This window comes from Oncorhynchus tshawytscha, linkage group LG05 (assembly GCF_018296145.1).
Source record: "Oncorhynchus tshawytscha isolate Ot180627B linkage group LG05, Otsh_v2.0, whole genome shotgun sequence".
Classification (NCBI taxonomy): domain Eukaryota; kingdom Metazoa; phylum Chordata; class Actinopteri; order Salmoniformes; family Salmonidae; genus Oncorhynchus; species Oncorhynchus tshawytscha.
The window spans coordinates 89,392,486-89,414,985 of record NC_056433.1 but is presented as its reverse complement, the minus strand read 5'-3'; the positions used below and the strand labels follow the sequence as shown (position 1 = coordinate 89,414,985).

At 42.0% G+C, this 22,500-nt stretch overlaps 1 protein-coding gene across 1 annotated transcript in view; it reads left to right on the top strand.

The window, feature by feature from the left end:
• The window catches only part of oca2 (oculocutaneous albinism II), a 207,960-nt gene that overhangs the window by 102,539 nt on the left and 82,921 nt on the right, over positions 1 to 22,500 (top strand). The window contains exons 14-15 of the mRNA XM_042322671.1: positions 260 to 398; positions 8,533 to 8,665. Of these exons, the coding sequence (XP_042178605.1) occupies positions 260 to 398; positions 8,533 to 8,665 (272 nt within the window). The remainder of the gene's footprint in view (positions 1 to 259; positions 399 to 8,532; positions 8,666 to 22,500) is intronic.

Sequence of the window (22,500 nt, the reverse complement as noted above, 5' to 3'; positions counted from 1 at the left end):
AAAAGGAGGGGGGTCAATGTAAATAGTCCGATGGCCATTTTATTAATTGTTTAATTGTTAGTAAACATTAAACTCACAAAAGTTTTAATAGAATATAGACAATTCAAATGTTATATATTATTGATTATGTACAGTGTTGTAACAATGGCCAAGTAGTACGAAGTGGAAAATAAATGGGTTGTAAATATAGGCTGTAATTAATTTTGTGCTATCTAAATGATTTCCCCCCCCTCTCTTTCTTTCCCCCTTGTTCCTGTAGGTTATGTGAGGTCCTCAACCTTGACCCCAGACACGTCCTGATAGCTGAGGTGATCTTCACCAACATCGGAGGAGCAGCAACAGCAGTCGGGGATCCCCCCAACGTTATCATCGTCTCCAACCAGGACCTCCGGAAGAGTGTAGGACTCTGTCATCACGTCTTAGAATGCATCTCTAATGGCACCCTATTCCCTATATAGAGCCCTACTGTTGACCAGGGCCTGCACCCTATTCCCTATATAGAGCACCACTGCTGACCAGGGCCTGCACCCTATTCCCTATATAGAGCACTATTCCCTATACAGAGCACTATTGTTGCACCCTATTCCCTATATCGAGCACTATTGTTGACTATATATTTTTTACCAAGGTCTGTAGATATACGGATTCTGATATAGGGAATATCTGGGACACAGACTTACTGTGAACTTAACTCGAGGTTTAAATCAGGTCACTGGGTCGGGCCTTGAACTGGTAAGTATACAACAATAACACAGACTGGTTGTGAACTATAAGACACCTGGTGAAGGGGACGTTATTTAAATAGGCAAGTCAGTTAAGAACAAATTCTTATTTACAATGATGGCCAAGAAACAGTCGCTTAACTGCCTTGTTCAGGGGCAGAACAACAGATTTTTTACCTTGTCAGATTGGGGATTCGATCCAGCAACCTTTCGGTTACTAGTCCAACGCTCTAACTACTAGGCTACCCTGCCGCCCAGCATTATAAGGCTGTGTTGAGACATTGACTCATCAATGACCCAAGCCCAGCTCAGACTTTCAGCATGGTTATAGGGAAGCACGTTCAGCAAGCACATAAACAAATGACTAATGATTGGCTGAGAGAAATTGATGATAAAAAGATTGTGGGAGCTGTTTTGTTAGACTTCAGTGCGACGTTTGACATTATCGATCGTAGTCTGCTGCTGGAAAAACATACAGTACCAGTCAAAGTTTGGACACCTACTCATTCAAGGGTTTTTCTTTATTTGTACTATTTTCTACATTGTAGAAAAGTAATGAAGACATCAAAACTATTAAATAACACATATGGTATCCTGTAGTAACCAAAAAAGTGTTAAGTAAATCAAAATATACTTAATATTTGAGATTCTTCAAAGTAGCCACCCTTTGCCTTGATGAAAGCTTTGCACATTCTTGGCATTCTCTCAACCAGCTTCATGATGTAGTCACCTGGAATGAAGAATCTGAAATATGAGATATATTTTGTTTTGTTTAACACTTTTTTGGTAACCACATGATTCCATATGTGTTATTTCAAAGTTTTGATGTCTTCACTATATTCTACAATGTAGAAAATAGTAAAAAATTAAGAAAAACCCTTGAATGAGTAGGTGTGTCCAAACATTTGACTGGTACTATAGATATGTGAAACCAGGTAACAAGGCAGGATGCACCTGAGCTCAATTTCGAGTTTTTATTTTTTATTTTCTTATTTTACCTTTATTTAACCAGGTAGGCAAGTTGAGAACAAGTTCTCATTTACAATTGCGACCTGGCCAAGATAAAGCAAAGCAGTTCGACAGATACAACGAAACAGAGTTACACATGGAGTAAAACAAACATACAGTCAATAATACAGTATAAACAAGTCTATATACAATGTGAGCAAATGAGGTGAGAAGGGAGGTAAAGGCAAAAAAGGCCATGGTGGCAAAGTAAATACAATATAGCAAGTAAAACACTGGAATGGTAGTTTTGCAATGGAAGAATGTGCAAAGTAGAAATAAAAATAATGGGGTGCAAAGGAGCAAAATAAATAAATAAATAAAAATTAAATACAGTTGGGAAAGAGGTAGTTGTTTGGGCTAAATTATAGGTGGGCTATGTACAGGTGCAGTAATCTGTGAGCTGCTCTGACAGTTGGTGCTTAAAGCTAGTGAGGGAGATAAGTGTTTCCAGTTTCAGAGATTTTTGTAGTTCGTTCCAGTCATTGGCAGCAGAGAACTGGAAGGAGAGGCGGCCAAAGAAAGAATTGGTTTTGGGGGTGACTAGAGAGATATACCTGCTGGAGCGTGTGCTACAGGTGGGAGATGCTATGGTGACCAGCGAGCTGAGATAAGGGGGGACTTTACCTAGCAGGGTCTTGTAGATGACATGGAGCCAGTGGGTTTGGCGACGAGTATGAAGCGAGGGCCAGCCAACGAGAGCGTACAGGTCGCAATGGTGGGTAGTATATGGGGCTTTGGTGATAAAACGGATTGCACTGTGATAGACTGCATCCAATTTGTTGAGTAGGGTATTGGAGGCTATTTTGTAAATAATAATAGCAAAGGGTCTGAATACTTATGTAAACAAGGTATTTCAGTTTTTTATTTTTAATACATTGCAAACATTTATATAAACCTGTTTTCGCTTTGTCAGTATGGGGTATTGTGTGTAGATTGCTTTTAATTACTATTATTTTTATTTAGAATAAGTTTGTAACGTAACAAAATGTGGGAAAAGTCAAGGGGCCTGAATAGTTCCCGAAGGCACTGTTTGTGTGCCAGTGTGTGCCAGTGTGTGCCAGTCTGTGCCCGTGTGTACGTGCATGCTTGAGTGTGTGTGTACACTACAGGTGGCATCCACAGATTTTCCTGGTAATTGGGAGTCATCTCCTGTAGCCGGTAACCCGTGGTGACAGCCCTGGCATTAGTAGCTGCTGGACCGCCATTGGGCTACCAGACACCCTGTAAACCAATCAGAGTGGCTCACTCCCCAGGCTCTACCTGGCCTGTAACCAATCACAGCATATCACACCGTAGGCTGCTGAATGTAGACAGACAAACAGCACCTTGATGTTTTAAGACAGCCACAGACTAGACCACATACACCTACGGTGCATCCCAAATGGCCACCTATTCTCTATACTGTGCACTTATAGATTTTTAGTTGGCTGACTTGTTTAGCAGCGTCTTGCTGACTGTAAAGTGGGGCATGAACAATTGATGAGGGAATGAGATCACCTCATAGATATCCCCTGTATAGACCCAATATCCCCTATATTGAGATCATGCCCCTTATAAAGAGACCGCACCCCTATATAGAGCACATATCCCTTATATAGAGCTCAACTCCCCATATAGAGCCCATATTCCCTATATAGAGACCATATCCCTTATACAGAGATCATATCCCCTATATAGAGCCCATATCCCCTATATAGAGACCATACCCCCTATATCGAGGCCATACCCCCTATATCGAGGCCATACCCCCTATATAGAGATCATACCCCTAAATAAAAATCATATCCCCTATATAGAGATCATATCCCCTATATAGAGCCCTATATAGAGATCATACCCCCTATATAGAGCCCATATCCCCTATAGAGAGATCATATCCCCTATATAGAGATCATATCCCTTGTATAGAGACCATACCCCCTATATAGAGACCATAGCCCCTATATAGAGCCCATACCCCCTATATAGATCCCTATATAGAGATCATACCCCCTATTTAGAGATCATACCCCCTATATAGAGATCATACCCCCTATATAGAGCCCATATCCCCTATAGAGAGATCATATCCCCTATATATATATATATATATATATATATATATTTTTTTAAACCTTTATTTTACTAGGCAAGTCAGTTAAGAACAAATTCTTATTTTCAACAGTGGGTTAACTGCCTGTTCAGGGGCAGAATGACAGATTTGTACCTTGTCAGCTCAGGGATTCGAACTTGCAACCTTTCGGTTACTAGTCCAACGCTCTAACCACTAGGCTACCCTGCCATCCCCTATATAGAGCCCATATCCCCTATATAGAGACCATATCCCTTATACAGAGCCCATAGCCCCTATATAGAGCCCATAGCCCCTATATAGAGCCCAACCCGGTAGGCTAGAACAAGTTCTCATTTACAACTGCGGCCTTGCCAAGATAAAGCAAAGCAGTTCGACACATACAACAACACAGTTACACATGGAATAAACAAAACATAGTCAATAATACAGTAGAAAAAGTATATATACAGTGTGTGCAAACGAGGGACGATACTAGCCTACCGGGTTAAATAAAGGTGAAATAAAAAATATAAATAGAGACCATATTCCCTATATAGAGTCCATGTCCCCTATATAGAGCCCATACCCCCTATAAAGAGCCCATACACCCTACATAGAGCCCATATCTCCTACATAGAGCCTATATCCCCTACATAGAGCCTATATCTCCTATACATATACAGAGCCCATATCCCTTATATAGAGCCCTATGGGCCCTGGTCAGAAGCGGTTCACTATATAGAGAATAGGGTGCCATTTGGGACGCATGACCTCACAGCAACCAATCAGGATGGTGGAGGCAAGGCAAGACTGTTATCAGAGTGTAGTAAACTCTGCAGACCTGGGATGGTTGAATCCCCCATATACAGTACATTCGGAAAGTATTCAGACCCCTGGACCTTTTCCACATTTGATTATGTTACAGCCTTATTCTAAAATAGATTTTTTTTTAAATTAAGTAATCAACCTACGTACAATACACCAAAATGATGTGCGAAAACAGGCTTTTAGAAATGTTTGCAAATGTATTGAAAGTAAAAAACAGAAATAACTTATTCAGACCCTTTGCTATTGAGCTCAGGTGCATCCTGTTCCCATTGATCATCCTTGAGATTTTTCTACAACTTGATTTAATTAATTGGACATGATTTTGAAAGGCACACACCTGTCTATATAAGGTCCCACAGTTGACAGTGCATATCAGAGCAAAAACCAAGCCATGAGGTTGAAGGAATTGTCCTTAGAGCGAGACAGTATTGTGTCGAGGCACAGATCTGGGAAGGGTACCAGAAAATGTCTGCAGCATTGAAGGTCCCCAAGAACACAGTGGCCTCCATCATTCTTAAATGGAAGAAGATTGGAGCCACTAAGACCTAGATCTGTCCGCGGGGCCAAACTGAGCAATCGGGGGAGAAGGGCCTTGGTCAGGGAGGTGACCAAGAACCCGATGGTCACTCTGATAGAGCTCCAGAAGGACAACCATCTCTGCAGCACTCCACCAATCAGGCTTTTATGACAGAGTGGCCAGATGAAGCCAGTCCTCAGTAAAAGGCAAATTACAGCCTGCTTGGAGTTTGCCAAACGGCACCTAAAGGAATCTCACCCCACTGGTAAACAAGATTTTCTGGTTTGAAGAAATCAAGATTTGAACTATTTGGCCTGAATGCCAGGCTTCATGTCTGGAGGAAACCTGGCACCATCCCTACGGTGAAGCACAATGGTGGCAACATCATGCTGTGGGGATGTTTTCAGCGACAGGGACTGAGAGACTAGTCAGGATCGAAGGAAAGATGAACAGAGTAAAGTACCTAGAGATCCTTGATGAAAACCTGTTCCAGAGTGCTCAGGACCTCAGACTGGGGCAAAGTTTCACCTTCCAACAAGACAACGAACCTAAGCACACAGCCAAGACAATGCAGGAGTGGCTTTGGGACAAGTCTCTGAATGTCCTTGAGTTGAACAGCCAGAGCCCGGACTTGAACCATCTCGAACATCTCTGGAGAGACCTGAAAATAGCGGTGCAGCGATGCTCCCCATCCAACCTGACAGATTTTGAGAGGATCTGCAGAGGAGATTGGGAGAACATCCCCAAATACGGGTGTGCCAAGCTTGTAAGCGTCATACCCAAGAAGACTCAAGGCTGTAATCGCTGCCAAAGGTGCTTCAACAAAGTACTGAGTAAATGGTCTGAATACTTAAAGTCGAAAGTTTACATACACCTTAGCCAAATATATTTAACCTCCATTTTTCACAATTCCTGACATTTAATCCTAGTAAAAATTCCCTGTCTTAGGTCAGTTAGGATCACCACTTTATTTTAAGAATGTGAAATGGCAAAATAATAGTAGAGAGAATTATTGATTTCAGCTTTTATTTCTTTCATCACATTCCCAGTGGGTCAGAAGTTTACATACACTCATTTAGTGTTTGGTAGCATTGCCAATAAATTGTTTAACTTCGGTCAAATGTTTCGGGTAGCCTTCCACAAGCTTCCCACAATAAGTTGGGTGAATTTTGGCCCATTCCTCCTGACAGAGCTGATGTAACTGAGTCAGGTTTGTAGGCCTCCTTGCTCGCACACACTTTTTCAGTTCTGCCCACAAATGTTCTATTGGATTGAGGTCAGGGCTTTGTGATGGCCACTCCAATACCTTGACTTCGTTGTCCTTAAGCCATTTTGCCACAACTTTGGAAGTATGCTTGGGGTAATTGTCCATTTGGAAGACGCATTTGCGACCAAGCTTTAACTTCCTGACTGATGTCTTGAGATGTTGCTTCAATATATCCACATAATTTTCCTACCTCATGATGCCATATATGTTGTGAAGTGCACCAGTCCCTCCTGCAGCAAAGCACCCCCACAACATGATGCTGACACTCCTGTGCTTCACGGTTGGAATGATGTTCTCTGGCTTGCAAGCCTCCACTTTTTCCTCCTAACATAACAATGGTCATTATGGCCAAACAGTTCTATTTTTGTTTCATCAGACCAGAGGACATTTCTTCAAAAAGAACAATCTTTTTTCCTCGTGTGCAGTTGCAAACCGTAGTCTGGCTTTTTTATGGCGGTTTTGGAGCAGTAGCTTTTTCCTTGCTAAGCGGCCTTTCAGGTTATGTCGATATAGGACTTGTTTTACTGTGGATATAGATACTTTTGTACCCGTTTCCTCCAGCATCTTCACAAGGTCCTTTGCTGTTGTTCTGGGATTGATTTGCACTTTTTTTCACGTCTGTCTTTTCTTTTTAAAATGACACCAACAAAACAATAAACGAGAAAACAAACGTGAAGCTTACAGGGCAAAATGCCACAAACAAAGTTAACTATCCACAAAGACAGGTGGGAAAAAGGGCTGCCTAAGTATGGTTCCCAATCAGAGACAACGATAGACAGCTGTCCCTGATTGAGAACCATACCCGGCCAAAACAAAGAAATACAAAAACATAGAAAAGTGAACATAGAATGCCCACCCTAGTCACACCCTGACCAAACCAAAATAGAGACATAAAAAGCTCTCTAAGGTCAGGGCGTGACACTAGTTTTACTGTGGATCTAGATACTTTTGTACCTGTTTCCTCCAGGAACCCTAGGAAGTAGGGATGTGAGGGATATTAGCGGAAGTAACCCCACCTCACAAGGTCCTTTGCTGCTGTTCTGGGATTGATTTGCATTTTTCGCACCAAAGTACGTTCATCTCTAGTAGACAGAACACGTCTCCTTCCTGAGCGGTATGACGGCTGCGTGGTCTCATGGTGTTGATGCTTGTGTACTATTGTTTGTACAGATGAACGTGGTACCTTCAGGCGTTTGGAAATTGCTCCCAAGGATGAACCAGACTTGTGGAGGTCTACAATTTGTTTTCTGAGGTCTTGGCTGATTTCTTATGATTTTCCCATGATGTCAAGCAAAGACGCACTGAGTTTGAAGGTAGGCCTTGAAATACATCCACAGGTACACCTCCAATTGACTCAAATGATGTCAATTAGCCTATCAGAAGCTTCTAAAGCCATGACATCATGTTCTGGTGTCACGGAATTCTAAGCAGGCGGGCACTGGAAGTTTAAATAGACCATAAATGAACCAAAAATAAGCAACAGGTGAAAACAATCAAGACAAAAGAAAAAGGGAAGTAGGCCGGTGACGAGGCCCGCCGAACGCTGCCTGAACAGGAAGAGGAACCACCTTCGGTGGAAGTCGTGACATCTGGAATTCTTCAAGCTGTTTAAAGGCACAATCAGTTTAGTTTATGCAAACTTCTGACCTACAGGATTTGTGATACTGTGAATTATAAGTAAAATAATCTGTCTGTGAACAATTGTTGGAAAAATGACTTGTGACATCCACAAAAGCAGATGTCCTAACCGACTTGCCAAAACTATAGTTTGTTAACAAGAAATTGTGGAGTGGTTGAAAAATGAGTTTTAATGACTACAACCTAAGTGTATGTAAACTTCTGTCTTCAACTGTAGAATGGAAGTAGTCTAGCTCTAATACATAGAATGAAGTAGCTCTAATACATAGAATGAAGTAGCTCTAATACATAGAATGAAGTAGCTCTAATACATAGAATGAAGTAGCTCTAATACATAGAATGAAGTAGCTCTAATACATAGAATGAAGTAGCTCTAATACATAGAATGAAGTAGCTCTAATACATAGAATGAAGTAGCTCTAATACATAGAATGAAGTAGCTCTAATACATAGAATGAAGTATCCTATTCTAACCTCTGTTTGTCTCTGTCTGTTCCAGGGGATAGATTTTGCTAGTTTCACAGGCTACATGTTCCTGGGGATCTGTCTGGTCCTCCTCACCTCCTTCCCTTTCCTTCGCCTGCTTTACTGGAACAAGAAGCTATACAACAAGGAGTCCAGCGAGATCGTCGGTGAGTCTGATTGTGTGTTTGTTTGTGATTGTTAGAGACTGTTGGTGTGTGTTTGTGTATAGCTGGCTAGCTAAAGCCAACTTCCTATAAATGCTAGTTGGCTAGTATTACGGAGAAACATCCAAACATTAATAAGCTACATAGCTTGATCAAATAAATTTACTGACACACCTCTCGCGAGTCCTGCCTGTCACTGGCAGCTAAATTCAAACGCTGTGTTTTTAACTCAACACTCTCTCTCCTCCACTGCAACTAGTACTTTTAGGTGTCAGGGAAAATGTATGGAATAAAAAGTACATTATTTTCTTTAGGAATGTAGTGAAGTAAAAGTTGTCAAAAATATAAATAGTAAAGTACGGAAAAAACAACTACTTAAGGAGTACATTAAAGTATTTTTTACTTAAGTACTTTACACCACTGACTATTGTTCAAGCCATTATTAGAGGGACAGCACACGAATGAGGCAAAGAGAGAGAGAGAGGAGTTGGCTCCCAGGGGACCACCGGACACCGGGGCTATAGGTGTGCACATTTTCCACCTTTTGAAAACGTAGCCTACTTCTAATTAAGTTAACAAAGCACTCACTAGTCTAGCTATGTACTGTAATTATTAGCTAGATGCAGACATGTCGATTACAAAAACTGTGCAAAGCTGGTGGATGTAGTTACCTAGATGTAGTTACCTAGATGTAGTTACCTAGATGTAGTTACCTAGATGTAGTTACCTAGATATACCTAGATGTAGTTACCTAGATGTAGTTACCTAGATGTAGTTACCTAGATGTAGTTACCTAGATGTAATTACCTAGATGTAGTTACCTAGATGTAGTTACCTAGATATACCTAGATGTAGTTACCTAGATGTAGTTACCTAGATGTAGTTACCTAGATGTAGTTACCTAGATGTAGTTACCTAGATGTAGTTACCTAGATGTAATTACCTAGATGTAGTTACCTAGATGTAGTTACCTAGATGTAGTTACCTAGATATACCTAGATGTAATTACCTAGATGTAGTTACCTAGATGTAGTTACCTAGATGTAGTTACCTAGATGTAATTACCTAGATGTAGTTACCTAGATGTAGTTACCTAGATGTAGTTACCTAGATATACCTAGATGTAATTACCTAGATGTAATTACCTAGATGTAGTTACCTAGATGTAGTTACCTAGATATACCTAGATGTAGTTACCTAGATATACCTAGATGTAGTAGATACCTAGATGTAGTTACCTAGATATACCTAGATGTAGTTACCTAGATGTAGTTACCTAGATATACCTAGATGTAGTTACCTAGATGTAGTTACCTAGATGTAGTTACCTAGATATACCTAGATGTAGTTACCTAGATGTAGTTACCTAGATATAGTTACCTAGATGTAGTTACCTAGATATACCTAGATGTAGTTACCTAGATGTAGTTACCTAGATGTAGTTACCTAGATGTAGTTACCTAGATATAGTTACCTAGATGTAGTTACCTAGATATAGTTACCTAGATGTAGTTACCTAGATATACCTAGATGTAGTTACCTAGATGTAGTTACCTAGATATAGTTACCTAGATGTAGTTACCTAGATGTAGTTACCTAGATGTAGTTACCTAGATATACCTAGATGTAGTTACCTAGATGTAGTTACCTAGATGTAGTTACCTAGATGTAGTTACCTAGATGTAGTTACCTAGATATAGTTACCTAGATGTAGTTACCTAGATGTAGTTACCTAGATGTAGTTACCTAGATATAGTTACCTAGATATAGTTACCTAGATGTAGTTACCTAGATATAGTTACCTAGATATAGTTACCTAGATGTAGTTACCTAGATGTAGTTACCTAGATATAGTTACCTAGATGTAGTTACCTAGATATAGTTACCTAGATGTAGTTACCTAGATATAGTTACCTAGATATAGTTACCTAGATATAGTTACCTAGATGTAGTTACCTAGATATAGTTACCTAGATATAGTTACCTAGATGTAGTTACCTAGATGTAGTTACCTAGATGTAGTTACCTAGATGTAGTTACCTAGATGTAGTTACCTAGATGTAGTTACATAGATGTAGTTACCTAGATGTAGTTACCTAGATATAGTTACCTAGATGTAGTTACCTAGATATAGTTACCTAGATATAGTTACCTAGATATACCTAGATGTAGTTACCTAGATATAGTTACCTAGATATAGTTACCTAGATATAGTTACCTAGATATACCTAGATGTAGTTACCTAGATATAGTTACCTAGATGTAGTTACCTAGATATAGTTACCTAGATGTAGTTACCTAGATATACCTAGATGTAGTTACCTAGATATAGTTACCTAGATATAGTTACCTAGATGTAGTTACCTAGATATACCTAGATGTAGTTACCTAGATATACCTAGATGTAGTTACCTAGATATACCTAGATGTAGTTACCTAGATATAGTTACCTAGATATACCTAGATGTAGTTACCTAGATATACCTAGATGTAGTTACCTAGATGTAGTTACCTAGATGTAGTTACCTAGATGTAGTTACCTAGATATACCTAGATGTAGTTACCTAGATATAGTTACCTAGATATACCTAGATGTAGTTACCTAGATATAGTTACCTAGATATACCTAGATGTAGTTACCTAGATATAGTTACCTAGATATACCTAGATGTAGTTACCTAGATATACCTAGATGTAGTTACCTAGATGTAGTTACCTAGATGTAGTTACCTAGATGTAGTTACCTAGATATACCTAGATGTAGTTACCTAGATATACCTAGATGTAGTTACCTAGATATACCTAGATGTAGTTACCTAGATATACCTAGATGTAGTTACCTAGATATACCTAGATGTAGTTACCTAGATGTAGTTACCTAGATGTACCTAGATGTAGTTACCTAGATGTAGTTACCTAGATGTAGTTACCTAGATGTAGTTACCTAGATGTAGTTACCTAGATATAGTTACCTAGATGTAGTTACCTAGATGTAGTTACCTAGATATACCTAGATGTAGTTACCTAGATGTAGTTACCTAGATGTAGTTACCTAGATATACCTAGATGTAGTTACCTAGATGTAGTTACCTAGATATACCTAGATGTAGTTACCTAGATATACCTAGATGTAGTTACCTAGATGTAGTTACCTAGATATACCTAGATGTAGTTACCTAGATGTAGTTACCTAGATGTAGTTACCTAGATGTAGTTACCTAGATATACCTAGATGTAGTTACCTAGATATACCTAGATGTAGTTACCTAGATATACCTAGATGTAGTTACCTAGATGTAGTTACCTAGATGTAGTTACCTAGATATACCTAGATGTAGTTACCTAGATATACCTAGATGTAGTTACCTAGATATACCTAGATGTAGTTACCTAGATATACCTAGATGTAGTTACCTAGATATACCTAGATGTAGTTACCTAGATGTAGTTACCTAGATGTAGTTACCTAGATATACCTAGATGTAGTTACCTAGATGTACCTAGATGTAGTTACCTAGATATACCTAGATGTAGTTACCTAGATGTAGTTACCTAGATATACCTAGATGTAGTTACCTAGATATACCTAGATGTAGTTACCTAGATGTAGTTACCTAGATGTAGTTACCTAGATATACCTAGATGTAGTTACCTAGATGTAGTTACCTAGATGTAGTTACCTAGATATACCTAGATGTAGTTACCTAGATGTAGTTACCTAGATGTAGTTACCTAGATATACCTAGATGTAGTTACCTAGATATACCTAGATGTAGTTACCTAGATATACCTAGATGTAGTTACCTAGATATATCTAGATGTAGTTACCTAGATATACCTAGATGTAGTTACCTAGATGTAGTTACCTAGATGTAGTTACCTAGATATACCTAGATGTAGTTACCTAGATGTACCTAGATGTAGTTACCTAGATATACCTAGATGTAGTTACCTAGATGTAGTTACCTAGATATACCTAGATGTAGTTACCTAGATGTAGTTACCTAGATATACCTAGATGTAGTTACCTAGATATACCTAGATGTAGTTACCTAGATATACCTAGATGTAGTTACCTAGATATACCTAGATGTAGTTACCTAGATGTAGTTACCTCTCTCTCCCCCCCCCTCTCTCTCTCTCTCTCTCTCTCTCTCTCGCTCTCTCAATTCAATTCAATTCAATTCAAGGGGCTTTATTGACATGGGAAACATGTGTTAACATTGCCAAAGCGAGTGAGGTAGATAATATACAAAAGTGAAATAAACAATAAAAATTAACAGTAAACATTACACATACAGAAGTTTCAAAACAATAAAGACATTACAAATGTCATATTATATATATACAGTGTTTTAACAATGTACAAATGGTAAAGGACACAAGATAAAATAAGCATAAATATGGGTTGTATTTACAATGGTGTTTGTTCTTCACTAGTTGACCTTTTCTTGTGACAACAGGTCACAAATCTTGCTGCTGTGATGGCACACTGTGGAATTTCACCCAGTAGATATGGGAGTTTTCAAAATTGGATTTGTTTTCGAATTCTTTGTGGATCTGTGTAATCTGAGGGAAATATGTCTCTCTAATATGGTCATACATTGGGCAGGAGGTTAGGAAGTGCAGCTCAGTTTCCACCTCATTTTGTGGGCAGTGAGCACATAGCCTGTCTTCTCTTGAGAGCCATGTCTGCCTACGGCGGCCTTTCTCAATAGCAAGGCTATGCTCACTGAGTCTGTACATAGTCAAAGCTTTCCTTAATTTTGGGTCAGTCACAGTGGCCAGGTATTCTGCCGCTGTGTACTCTCTGTGTAGGGCCAAATAGCATTCTAGTTGTCTCTGTTTTTTTGTTGATTCTTTCCAATGTGTCAAGTAATTATCTTTTTGTTTTCTCATGATTTGGTTGGGTCTAATTGTGTTGCTGTCCTGGAGGTCTGTGGGGTGTGTTTGTGTTTGTGAGCAGTGCCCCAGGACCAGCTTGCTTAGGGGACTCTTCTCCAGGTTCATCTCTCTGTAGGTGATGGCTTTGTTATGGAAGGTTTGGGAATCGCTTCCTTTTAGGTGGTTATATAATTTTACGGCTCTTTTCTGGATTTTGATAATTAGTGGGTATCGGCCTAATTCTGCTCTGCATGCATTATTTGGTGTTCTACGTTGTACACAGAGGATATTTTTGCAGAATTCTGCATGCAGAGACTCAATTTGGTGTTTGTCCCATTTTGTGAAGTCTTGGTTGGTGAGCGGACCCCAGACCTCACAACCATAAAGGGCAATGGGCTCTATGACTGATTCAAGTATTTTTAGCCAAATCCTAATTGGTATGTTGAAATGTATGTTCCTTTATGTTCTCTCTCTCTCTCTCTCTCTCTCTCTCTCTCTCTCGCTCTCTCTCTCTCTCTCTCTCTCTCTCTCTCTCTCTCTCTCTCTCTCTCTCTCTCTCTCTCTCTCTCTCTCTCTCTCTCTCTATCTCTCTCTCAATTCAATTCAATTCAATTCAATTCAAGGGCTTTATTGACATGGGAAACATGTGTTAACATTGCCAAAGCAAGTGAGGTAGATAATATACAAAAGTGAAATAAACAATAAAAATTAACAGTAAACATTGTTAACAGTAACATCTCTCTCGCTTTCAATTCAATTGACTTTATTGACATGTCAAGTTCATTATTACTTACATTGTCAAAGCATACATATCGAAAAATTCAATAAAACATATATATATATATATATATTTATATATAAATAAATGGTGGGACCAACACTACCTGGTAGTGGACCAGTGTCAACATGACTGAGAAGACACATGACCTGGTAGTAGACCAGTCTCAACCTGACTGAGAAGACACATGACCTGGTAGTAGACCAGTCTCAACCTGACTGAGAAGACACATGACCTGGTAGTAGACCAGTGTCAACATGACTGAGAAGACACATGACCTGGTAGTAGACCAGTGTCAACATGACTGAGAAGACACATGACCTGGTAGTGGACCAGTGTCATCATGACTGAGAAGACACATGACCTGGTAGTAGACCAGTGTCAACATGACTGAGAAGACACATGACCTGGTTGTAGACCAGTGTCAACATGACTGAGAAGACACATGACCTGGTAGTGGACCAGTGTCATCATGACTGAGAAGACACATGACCTGGTAGTAGACCAGTATCAACATGACTGAGAAGACACATGACCTGGTAGTAGACCAGTGTCAACATGACTGAGAAGACACATGACCTGGTAGTAGACCAGTGTCAACATGACTGAGAAGACACATGACCTGGTAGTAGACCAGTGTCAACATGACTGAGAAGACACATGACCTGGTAGTAGATCAGTCTCAACATGACTGAGAAGACACATGACCTGGTAGTGGACCAGTGTCAACATGACTGAGAAGACACATGACCTGGTAGTGGACCAGTGTCAACATGACTGAGAAGACACATGACCTGGTAGTGGACCAGTGTCAACATGACTGAGAAGACACATGACCTGGTAGTAGACCAGTGTCAACATGACTGAGAAGACACATGACCTGGTAGTGGACCAGTGTCAACATGACTGAGAAGACACATGACCTGGTAGTGGACCAGTGTCAACATGACTGAGAAGACACATGACCTGGTAGTAGACCAGTGTCAACATGACTGAGAAGACACATGATGTGGTAGTGGACCAGTGTCAACATGACTGAGAAGACACATGATGTGGTATGAAAGACAAAACAAAACAAGATGGGAAATATAGTTGACATTCTTTTGCACTTTTCACTGGCTGTCCCTCAGGTTGTGGCAGGAGGACACATATTTGGCTGCCAAAACTGCACATTTGGACTTTTCACCCAATAAATATTTGATATTTTCTTCATTTTTTATAGTTTCAAATTCTTTGTATTGAATTATACTTTTGGGAAAGAAATATTCTTTTAGGTCTGAGTATTTGTCACAGTGTAATAGGAAATGCAGCTCTGTCTCTACCGCTCCCCTGGAGCAGAGTGAGCACAGCCTGTCCTCTCTGGGCAGCCAGGTTTGTCTGTGACGACCGGTCTCTATAGCCAGACTGTCCTCTCTGGGCAGCCAGGTTAGTCTGTGATGACCGGTCTCTATAGCCAGACTGTGCTCACTGAGTCTGTACCTAGTCAGTGTTTTCCTCAGTTTTCTATCAGTCACAGTGGTCAGATAGTCTGCCAACATGTACTGTCTGTTTAGAGACAAATAGCATTGAATTTACTTAGATTTTTTGTGGTGTCTTTCCAATAGGTGACATATTTTAATTTTTGTTTTGTGATTATTTGGTGGGACCAGATTTTCTGAGTGCTGTCCTGAGGCTCTATGGTGTTGGTTTGGGTTGGTGAACTGAGCCTCAGAACCAGCTGGTTGACTGATGTCCTGAGGCTCTATGGGGTTGGTTTGGGTTGGTGAACTGAGCCTCAGAACCAGCTGGTTGACTGATGTCCTGAGGCTCTATGGGGTTGGTTTGGGTTAGTGAACTGAGCCTCAGAACCAGCTGGTTGAGTGCTGTCCTGAGTCTCTATGGGGTTGGTTTGGGTTGGTGAACTGAGCCTCAGAACCAGCTGGCTGAGTGCTGTCCTGAGGCTCTATGGGGTTGGTTTGGGTTGGTGAACTGAGCCTTAGAACCAGCTGGCTGAGTGCTGTCCTGAGGCTCTATGGGGTTGGTTTGGGTTAGTGAACTGAGCCTCAGAACCAGCTGGTTGACTGATGTCCTGAGGCTCTATGGGGTTGGTTTGGGTTGGTGAACTGAGCCTCAGAACCAGCTGGTTGACTGATGTCCTGAGGCTCTATGGGGTTGGTTTGGGTTAGTGAACTGAGCCTCAGAACCAGCTGTTTTTTTTTTTCAAATCAAATCAAATTTTATTTGTCACATACACATGGTTAGCAGATGTTAATGCGAGTGTAGCGAAATGCTTGTGCTTCTAGTTCCGACAATGCAGTAATAACGAGCAAGTAATCTAACTAACAATTCCAAAAAAACAACAAAAAACTGTCATACACAGTGTAAGGGGATAAAGAATATGTACATAAGGATATATGAATGAGTGATGGTACAGAGCAGCATAGGCAAGATACAGTAGATGATATCGAGTACAGTAGATGATATCGAGTACAGTATATACATATGAGATAAGTATGTAAACCAAGTGGCATAGTTAAAGTGGCTAGTGATACATGTATTACATAAGGATGCAGTCGATGATATAGAGTACAGTATCAACGTATGCATATGAGATGAACAATGTAGGGTAAGTAACATTATATAAGGTAGCATTGTTTAAAGTGGCTAGTGATATATTTACATCATTTCCCATCAATTCCCATTATTAAAGTGGCTGGAGTAGAGTCTGTGTCATTGACAGTGTGTTGGCAGTAGCCACTCAATGTTAGTGGTGGCTGTTTAACAGTCTGATGGCCTTGAGATAGAAGCTGTTTTTCAGTCTCTCGGTCCCAGCTTTGATGCACCTGTACTGACCTCGCCTTCTGGATGGCAGCGGGGTGAACAGGCAGTGGCTCGGGTGGTTGATGTCCTTGATGATCTTTATGGCTCCAATTGACTGATGTCCTGAGGCTCTATGGGGTTGGTTTGGGTTGGTGAACTGAGCCTCAGAACCAGCTGGCTGAGTGCTGTCCTGAGGCGCTATGGGGTTGGTTTGGGTTGGTGAACTGAGCCTCAGAACCAGCTGGTTGACTGATGTCCTGAGGCTCTATGGGGTTGGTTTGGGTTAGTGAACTGAGCCTCAGAACCAGCTGGCTGAGTGCTGTCCTGAGACTCTATGGGGTTGGTTTGGGTTGGTGAACTGAGCCTCAGAACCAGCTGGCTGAGGGGACTCTTCTCTGGTTTCATCTCTTGACATTGTAGAGCTGTGTGATGGAATGTTTTGGGGTCACTTGTTTTTAGATGGTTGTAAAATTTGATGGCTCTTTTTTCTATCTGAATGAGGAGGGTATTGGCCCCATTCTGCTCTACATGCCTTATTTGGAGTTTTTATTTGCACTTGCAATACAGTCTTGCAAAACTCTGCATGCAGTATTTCAATTGGATGTTTGTCCCATTTGGTAAATTCATTATTAGAGATTGGACCCCATACCTCACTGCCATACAGAGCAACTGGTTCTAGAACTGATTGAACAGGTTTGAGCCAGATTCTAATTGGAATTTCGATTTTGATGTTCCCTTTAATGGCATAGAATTCTCTTCTTGCTTTGTCTCTCAGCTCATTCACAGCCATTAACCTGTGGTTAACGGTCAGAGCCCAGGTCTGACAGAACCTGTGGTTAACGGTCAGAGCCCAGGTCTGACAGAACCTGTGGTTAACGGTCAGAGCCCAGGTCTGACAGAACCTGTGAAGATGATCTAGCTGCTGCTGTAACCCCTCTTTAGTGGGAGACAGCAGCACCAGGTCATCTGTCTACAGCAGACCCTCTTTAGTGGGAGACAGCAGCACCAGGTCATCTGCGTACAGCAGACACTTGATTTCAGTGTTGTGTAGGGTGATACCAGGTGCTGCCGATTCGTCTAATGTTTTTGCCAATTCATTCATGTAGATGTTAAATAGTGTTGGACTTATTGGGCAGCCCTGTTTCACTCCCCGTCCCTGAGAGAAGAAGTCTGTTTGCTTGTTGTTAATTCATTAATGTAGATGTTAAATAGTGTTGGACTTATTGGGCAGCCCTGTTTCACTCCACGTCCCTGAGAGAAGAAGTCTGTTTGCTTGTTGTTAATTCATTAATGTAGATGTTAAATAGTGTTGGACTTATTGGGCAGCCCTGTTTCACTCCCCTGAGAGAAGAAGTCTGTTTGCTTGTTGTTAATTCATTAATGTAGATGTTAAATAGTGTTGGACTTATTGGGCAGCCCTGTTTCACTCCCCGTCCCTGAGAGAAGAAGTCTGTTTGCTTGTTGCCGATTTTAACCGCACATTTGTTTTTAGTGTACATTGATTTAACAAAATTATATGTTTTCCTCCAATGCCACTTTCTATTAGTTTATAAAAAAGACCTTCATGCCAAATTGAATCAAATGCTTTCTTGAAATCTACAAAACACGAGTAGATTTGGCCTTTGTTTTGGTTTACTTGTTTATCAATTAGAGTGTGGAGGGTGTAAATGTGGTCTGTTGTACGATAATTTTTTAGAAATCCAATCTGGCTTCTGCTCAGGACGTTGTGTTCGTCAAGGAAATGATGTAGCCTGCTATTTATAATACTTACTGCAGAGAATTTTCCCCAAGTTGCAGTTGACGCAAATTCCTCTGTAATTATTTGGGTCAAATTTGTCTCCATTTTTATAGATTGGTGTGATCAATCCCTGGTTCCAAATATCGGGGAAAATACCTGCAGTGAGGATAATGTTGAAGAGTTGGAGTTTAGCCCATTTGAATTTGTGGTCTGTATATTTGATCATTTCATTTAAAATACCATCAGCACCACAGGCCTTTTTGGGTTGGAGAGTGCATAGTTTTCCCCAATAATTCTTCTTCTGTAATTGGGGTATCCACAGGATTCTGATGATTTAAGGATTTGTAATTTTTCTTGTATATCTTTTTGTTCTGGGCTCTTTGTTGTATTGCTGTAGAGGTTTGCAAAGTGATTTCTCCACATATCCCCATTTTGGATAGCCAATTCCTCATGATGAGGTTTGTTTAATTTATTCCAATTCTCCCAGAAGTGGTTTGATTCTATGGATTCCTCAATTCCACCCAGCTGATTTCTAATGTGCTGTTCCTTTTTTGTTCTTAGGGTGTGTTTGTATTGCTTCAGTGTTTCCCCATATTGAAGGCGTATATTTTTGTTTTCTGGTTCTCTGTGTTGTTTGATTAGATATATTTCTCAATGACTTTCTTAGATTTTTGCAATCATTATCAAACCATTTTTCATTATCTGTTATTTCTGGTTTGCTCTTATGCTTCTTTAGATTATCCAAGGAGGCTAATATGTCAAATATAAAGTTTATGTTCCAAACAGCCACATGTACACCTTCATTGCTGTAGGAGAATGTTAAGGCTAAACAGTTGTCCAGGAGAGATTGTATTTTTGGATACTAATTGCTTTTTGGTAGATGTCTGTACTGTTTGGACTCCATCTATAGGCCTGTTTTGTACCATGTCATTTATTGGGCTGTGATGCTTCATGGTTGGGTTCTGCTCTTCTCAGATACACTGTGATTTTACTGTGGTCTGAGAGAGGTGTTAGTGGGCTGACTGTGAAGGCTCTGAGAGAGGTGTCAGTGGGCTGACTGTGAAGGCTCTGAGAGAGGTGTTAGTGGGTTGACTCTGAAGGCTCTGAGAGGTGTTAGTGGGCTGACTGTGAAGGCTCTGAGAGAGGTGTCAGTGGGCTGACTGTGAAGGCTCTGAGAGAGGTGTTAGTGGGCTGACTGTGAAGGCTCTGAGAGAGGTGTTAGTGGGCTGACTGTGAAGGCTCTGAGAGACTCTGGGTTTAGGTCTGAGAGAGGTGTTAGTGGGCTGACTGTGAAGGCTCTGAGAGACTCTGGGTTTAGGTCTGAGAGAGGTGTTAGTGGGCTGGCTCTGAGAGAGGTGTTAGTGGGCTGACTGTGAAGGCTCTGAGAGAGAGGTGTTAGTGGGCTGACTGTGAAGGCTCTGAGAGAGGTGTCAGTGGGCTGACTGTGAAGGCTCTGAGAGAGGTGTTAGTGGGCTGACTGTGAAGGCTCTGAGAGAGGTGTTAGTGGGCTGACTGTGAAGGCTCTGAGAGAGGTGTCAGTGGGCTGACTGTGAAGGCTCTGAGAGAGGTGTTAGTAGGTTGACTCTGAAGGCTCTGAGAGAGGTGTCAGTGGGCTGACTGTGAAGGCTCTGAGAGACTCTGGGTTTAGGTCTGAGAGAGGTGTTAGTGGGCTGACTGTGAAGGCTCTGAGAGACTCTGGGTTTAGGTCTGAGAGAGGTGTTAGTGGGCTGGCTCTGAGAGAGGTGTTAGTGGGCTGACTGTGAAGGCTCTGAGAGAGAGGTGTCAGTGGGCTGACTGAAGGCTCTGAGAGAGGTGTTAGTGGGCTGACTGTGAAGGCTCTGAGAGAGGTGTCAGTGGGCTGACTGTGAAGGCTCTGAGAGACTCTGGGTTTAGGTCTGAGAGAGGTGTTAGTGGGCTGACTGTGAAGGCTCTGAGAGACTCTGGGTTTAGGTCTGAGAGAGGTGTTAGTGGGCTGGCTCTGAGAGAGGTGTTAGTGGGCTGACTGTGAAGGCTCTGAGAGAGGTGTCAGTGGGCTGACTGTGAAGGCTCTGAGAGAGGTGTTAGTGGGCTGACTGTGAAGGCTCTGAGAGAGGTGTTAGTTGGCTGACTGTGAAGGCTCTGAGAGAGGTGTTAGTTGGCTGACTGTGAAGGCTCAGAGAGAGGTGTTAGTTGGCTGACTGTGAAGGCTCTGAGAGACTCTGGGTTTTGGTCGGTGAGGAAGTAGTCTACAGTGCTGCTGCCAAGGGATGAGCTGTAGGTGTACCTACCAAAAGAGTCCCCTCTCAGCCTACCATTGACTATGTACAGACCCAGTGTTCCACAGAGCTGTAGGTGTACCTACCAAAAGAGTCCCCTCTCAGCCTACCATTGACTATGTACAGACCCAGTGTTCCACAGAGCTGTAGGTGTACCTACCAAAAGAGTCCCCTCTCAGCCTACCATTGACTATGTACAGACCCAGTGTTCCACAGAGCTGTAGGTGTACCTACCAAAAGAGTCCCCTCTCAGCCTACCATTGACTATGTACAGACCCAGTGTCCCACAGAGCTGTAGGTGTACCTGGGTGGGTGTAGTGTGAGGATGGTGGAGTTCTTGTGCTCATCTTACCATGACCCTCGGCCTATCACATGTGAGCATAGTAGATGTGAGTATTTGTTTAATGTCACTCATTTGGTTGGTGGGGGCTGGGCCAGTTGCTCCTCTCACAGCCTCTGTCTGCTGGGCTGTGGCTACTCCAAGTGTGGGGTCTGCGGTGGGGGGCAGGGGGGTGGGAGGCCTCGTCTGGGTGGCTCTGAAGCTGGGGTGGGGTGGTCTGTGCTGCGCTGGCTGTGGTGGGCATTGAGGTTGGTGGTGCTGTGGTCATGGCTGGGGGTTCCAGGGTGCTGGTCCAGGGTGTTGTGTTGATCTTGGCGGGGTGGAGATTGCTCCGCTGTTCCTGGGTGGAGAGGTCGGGCTGAGGTTTAAAGCAACGTCCTTGAGAGTCTTGGCAAGGATGGGGACTGTCTCCCTGTACAGGTGAACATGGTCATAGAGACAGTCCAGATCGAGGATGGGGACTGTCTCCCTGTACAGGTGAACATGGTCATAGAGCCGGTCCAGATCGAGGGTGGGATGGGGGGCCAGGGGTACATTGGGTCACAGGCCTCAGTCCCGGGAGAGGCTGGCGTTTATTCTTTGGATTGTGGCAGGGTGGAAGTCCTTCCTCTGTAGAAGGGTTGACACCACGATCCTTGAGTTGGGGAGATTGCGGAGGCCTTCTCGATCACTCCCCGAAGTGAAGTCGCCACCCTCTCCTGCTGAGCACGCAGGTCGTTGCTTCCGGTGTGTATGATTATGTGGCTTGGCGACCCGAGATGGGCCTGATCAAGCAGCTCCATGGCACTCTGCGTTGTTGGGCACCACACCTTTCTCCTTTTGTGTTGAGGGGAAAAGTTTATTCTCCTGAACAAACTTCCCATTCAACAGGACGATGTCAGCCAGTGTTTCTTCTGGACTGGAGGGGAAAGGGGGAGGTCTGGTGGGTGTTGGAGCTGGGGTGTGGCTGGTCTGTTATGGACTGGAGAGGGTAGAGGGGGGGGGGCTGGTGGGTGTTGGAGCTGGGGTGTGGCTGGTCTGTTATGGACTGGAGAGGGTAGAGGG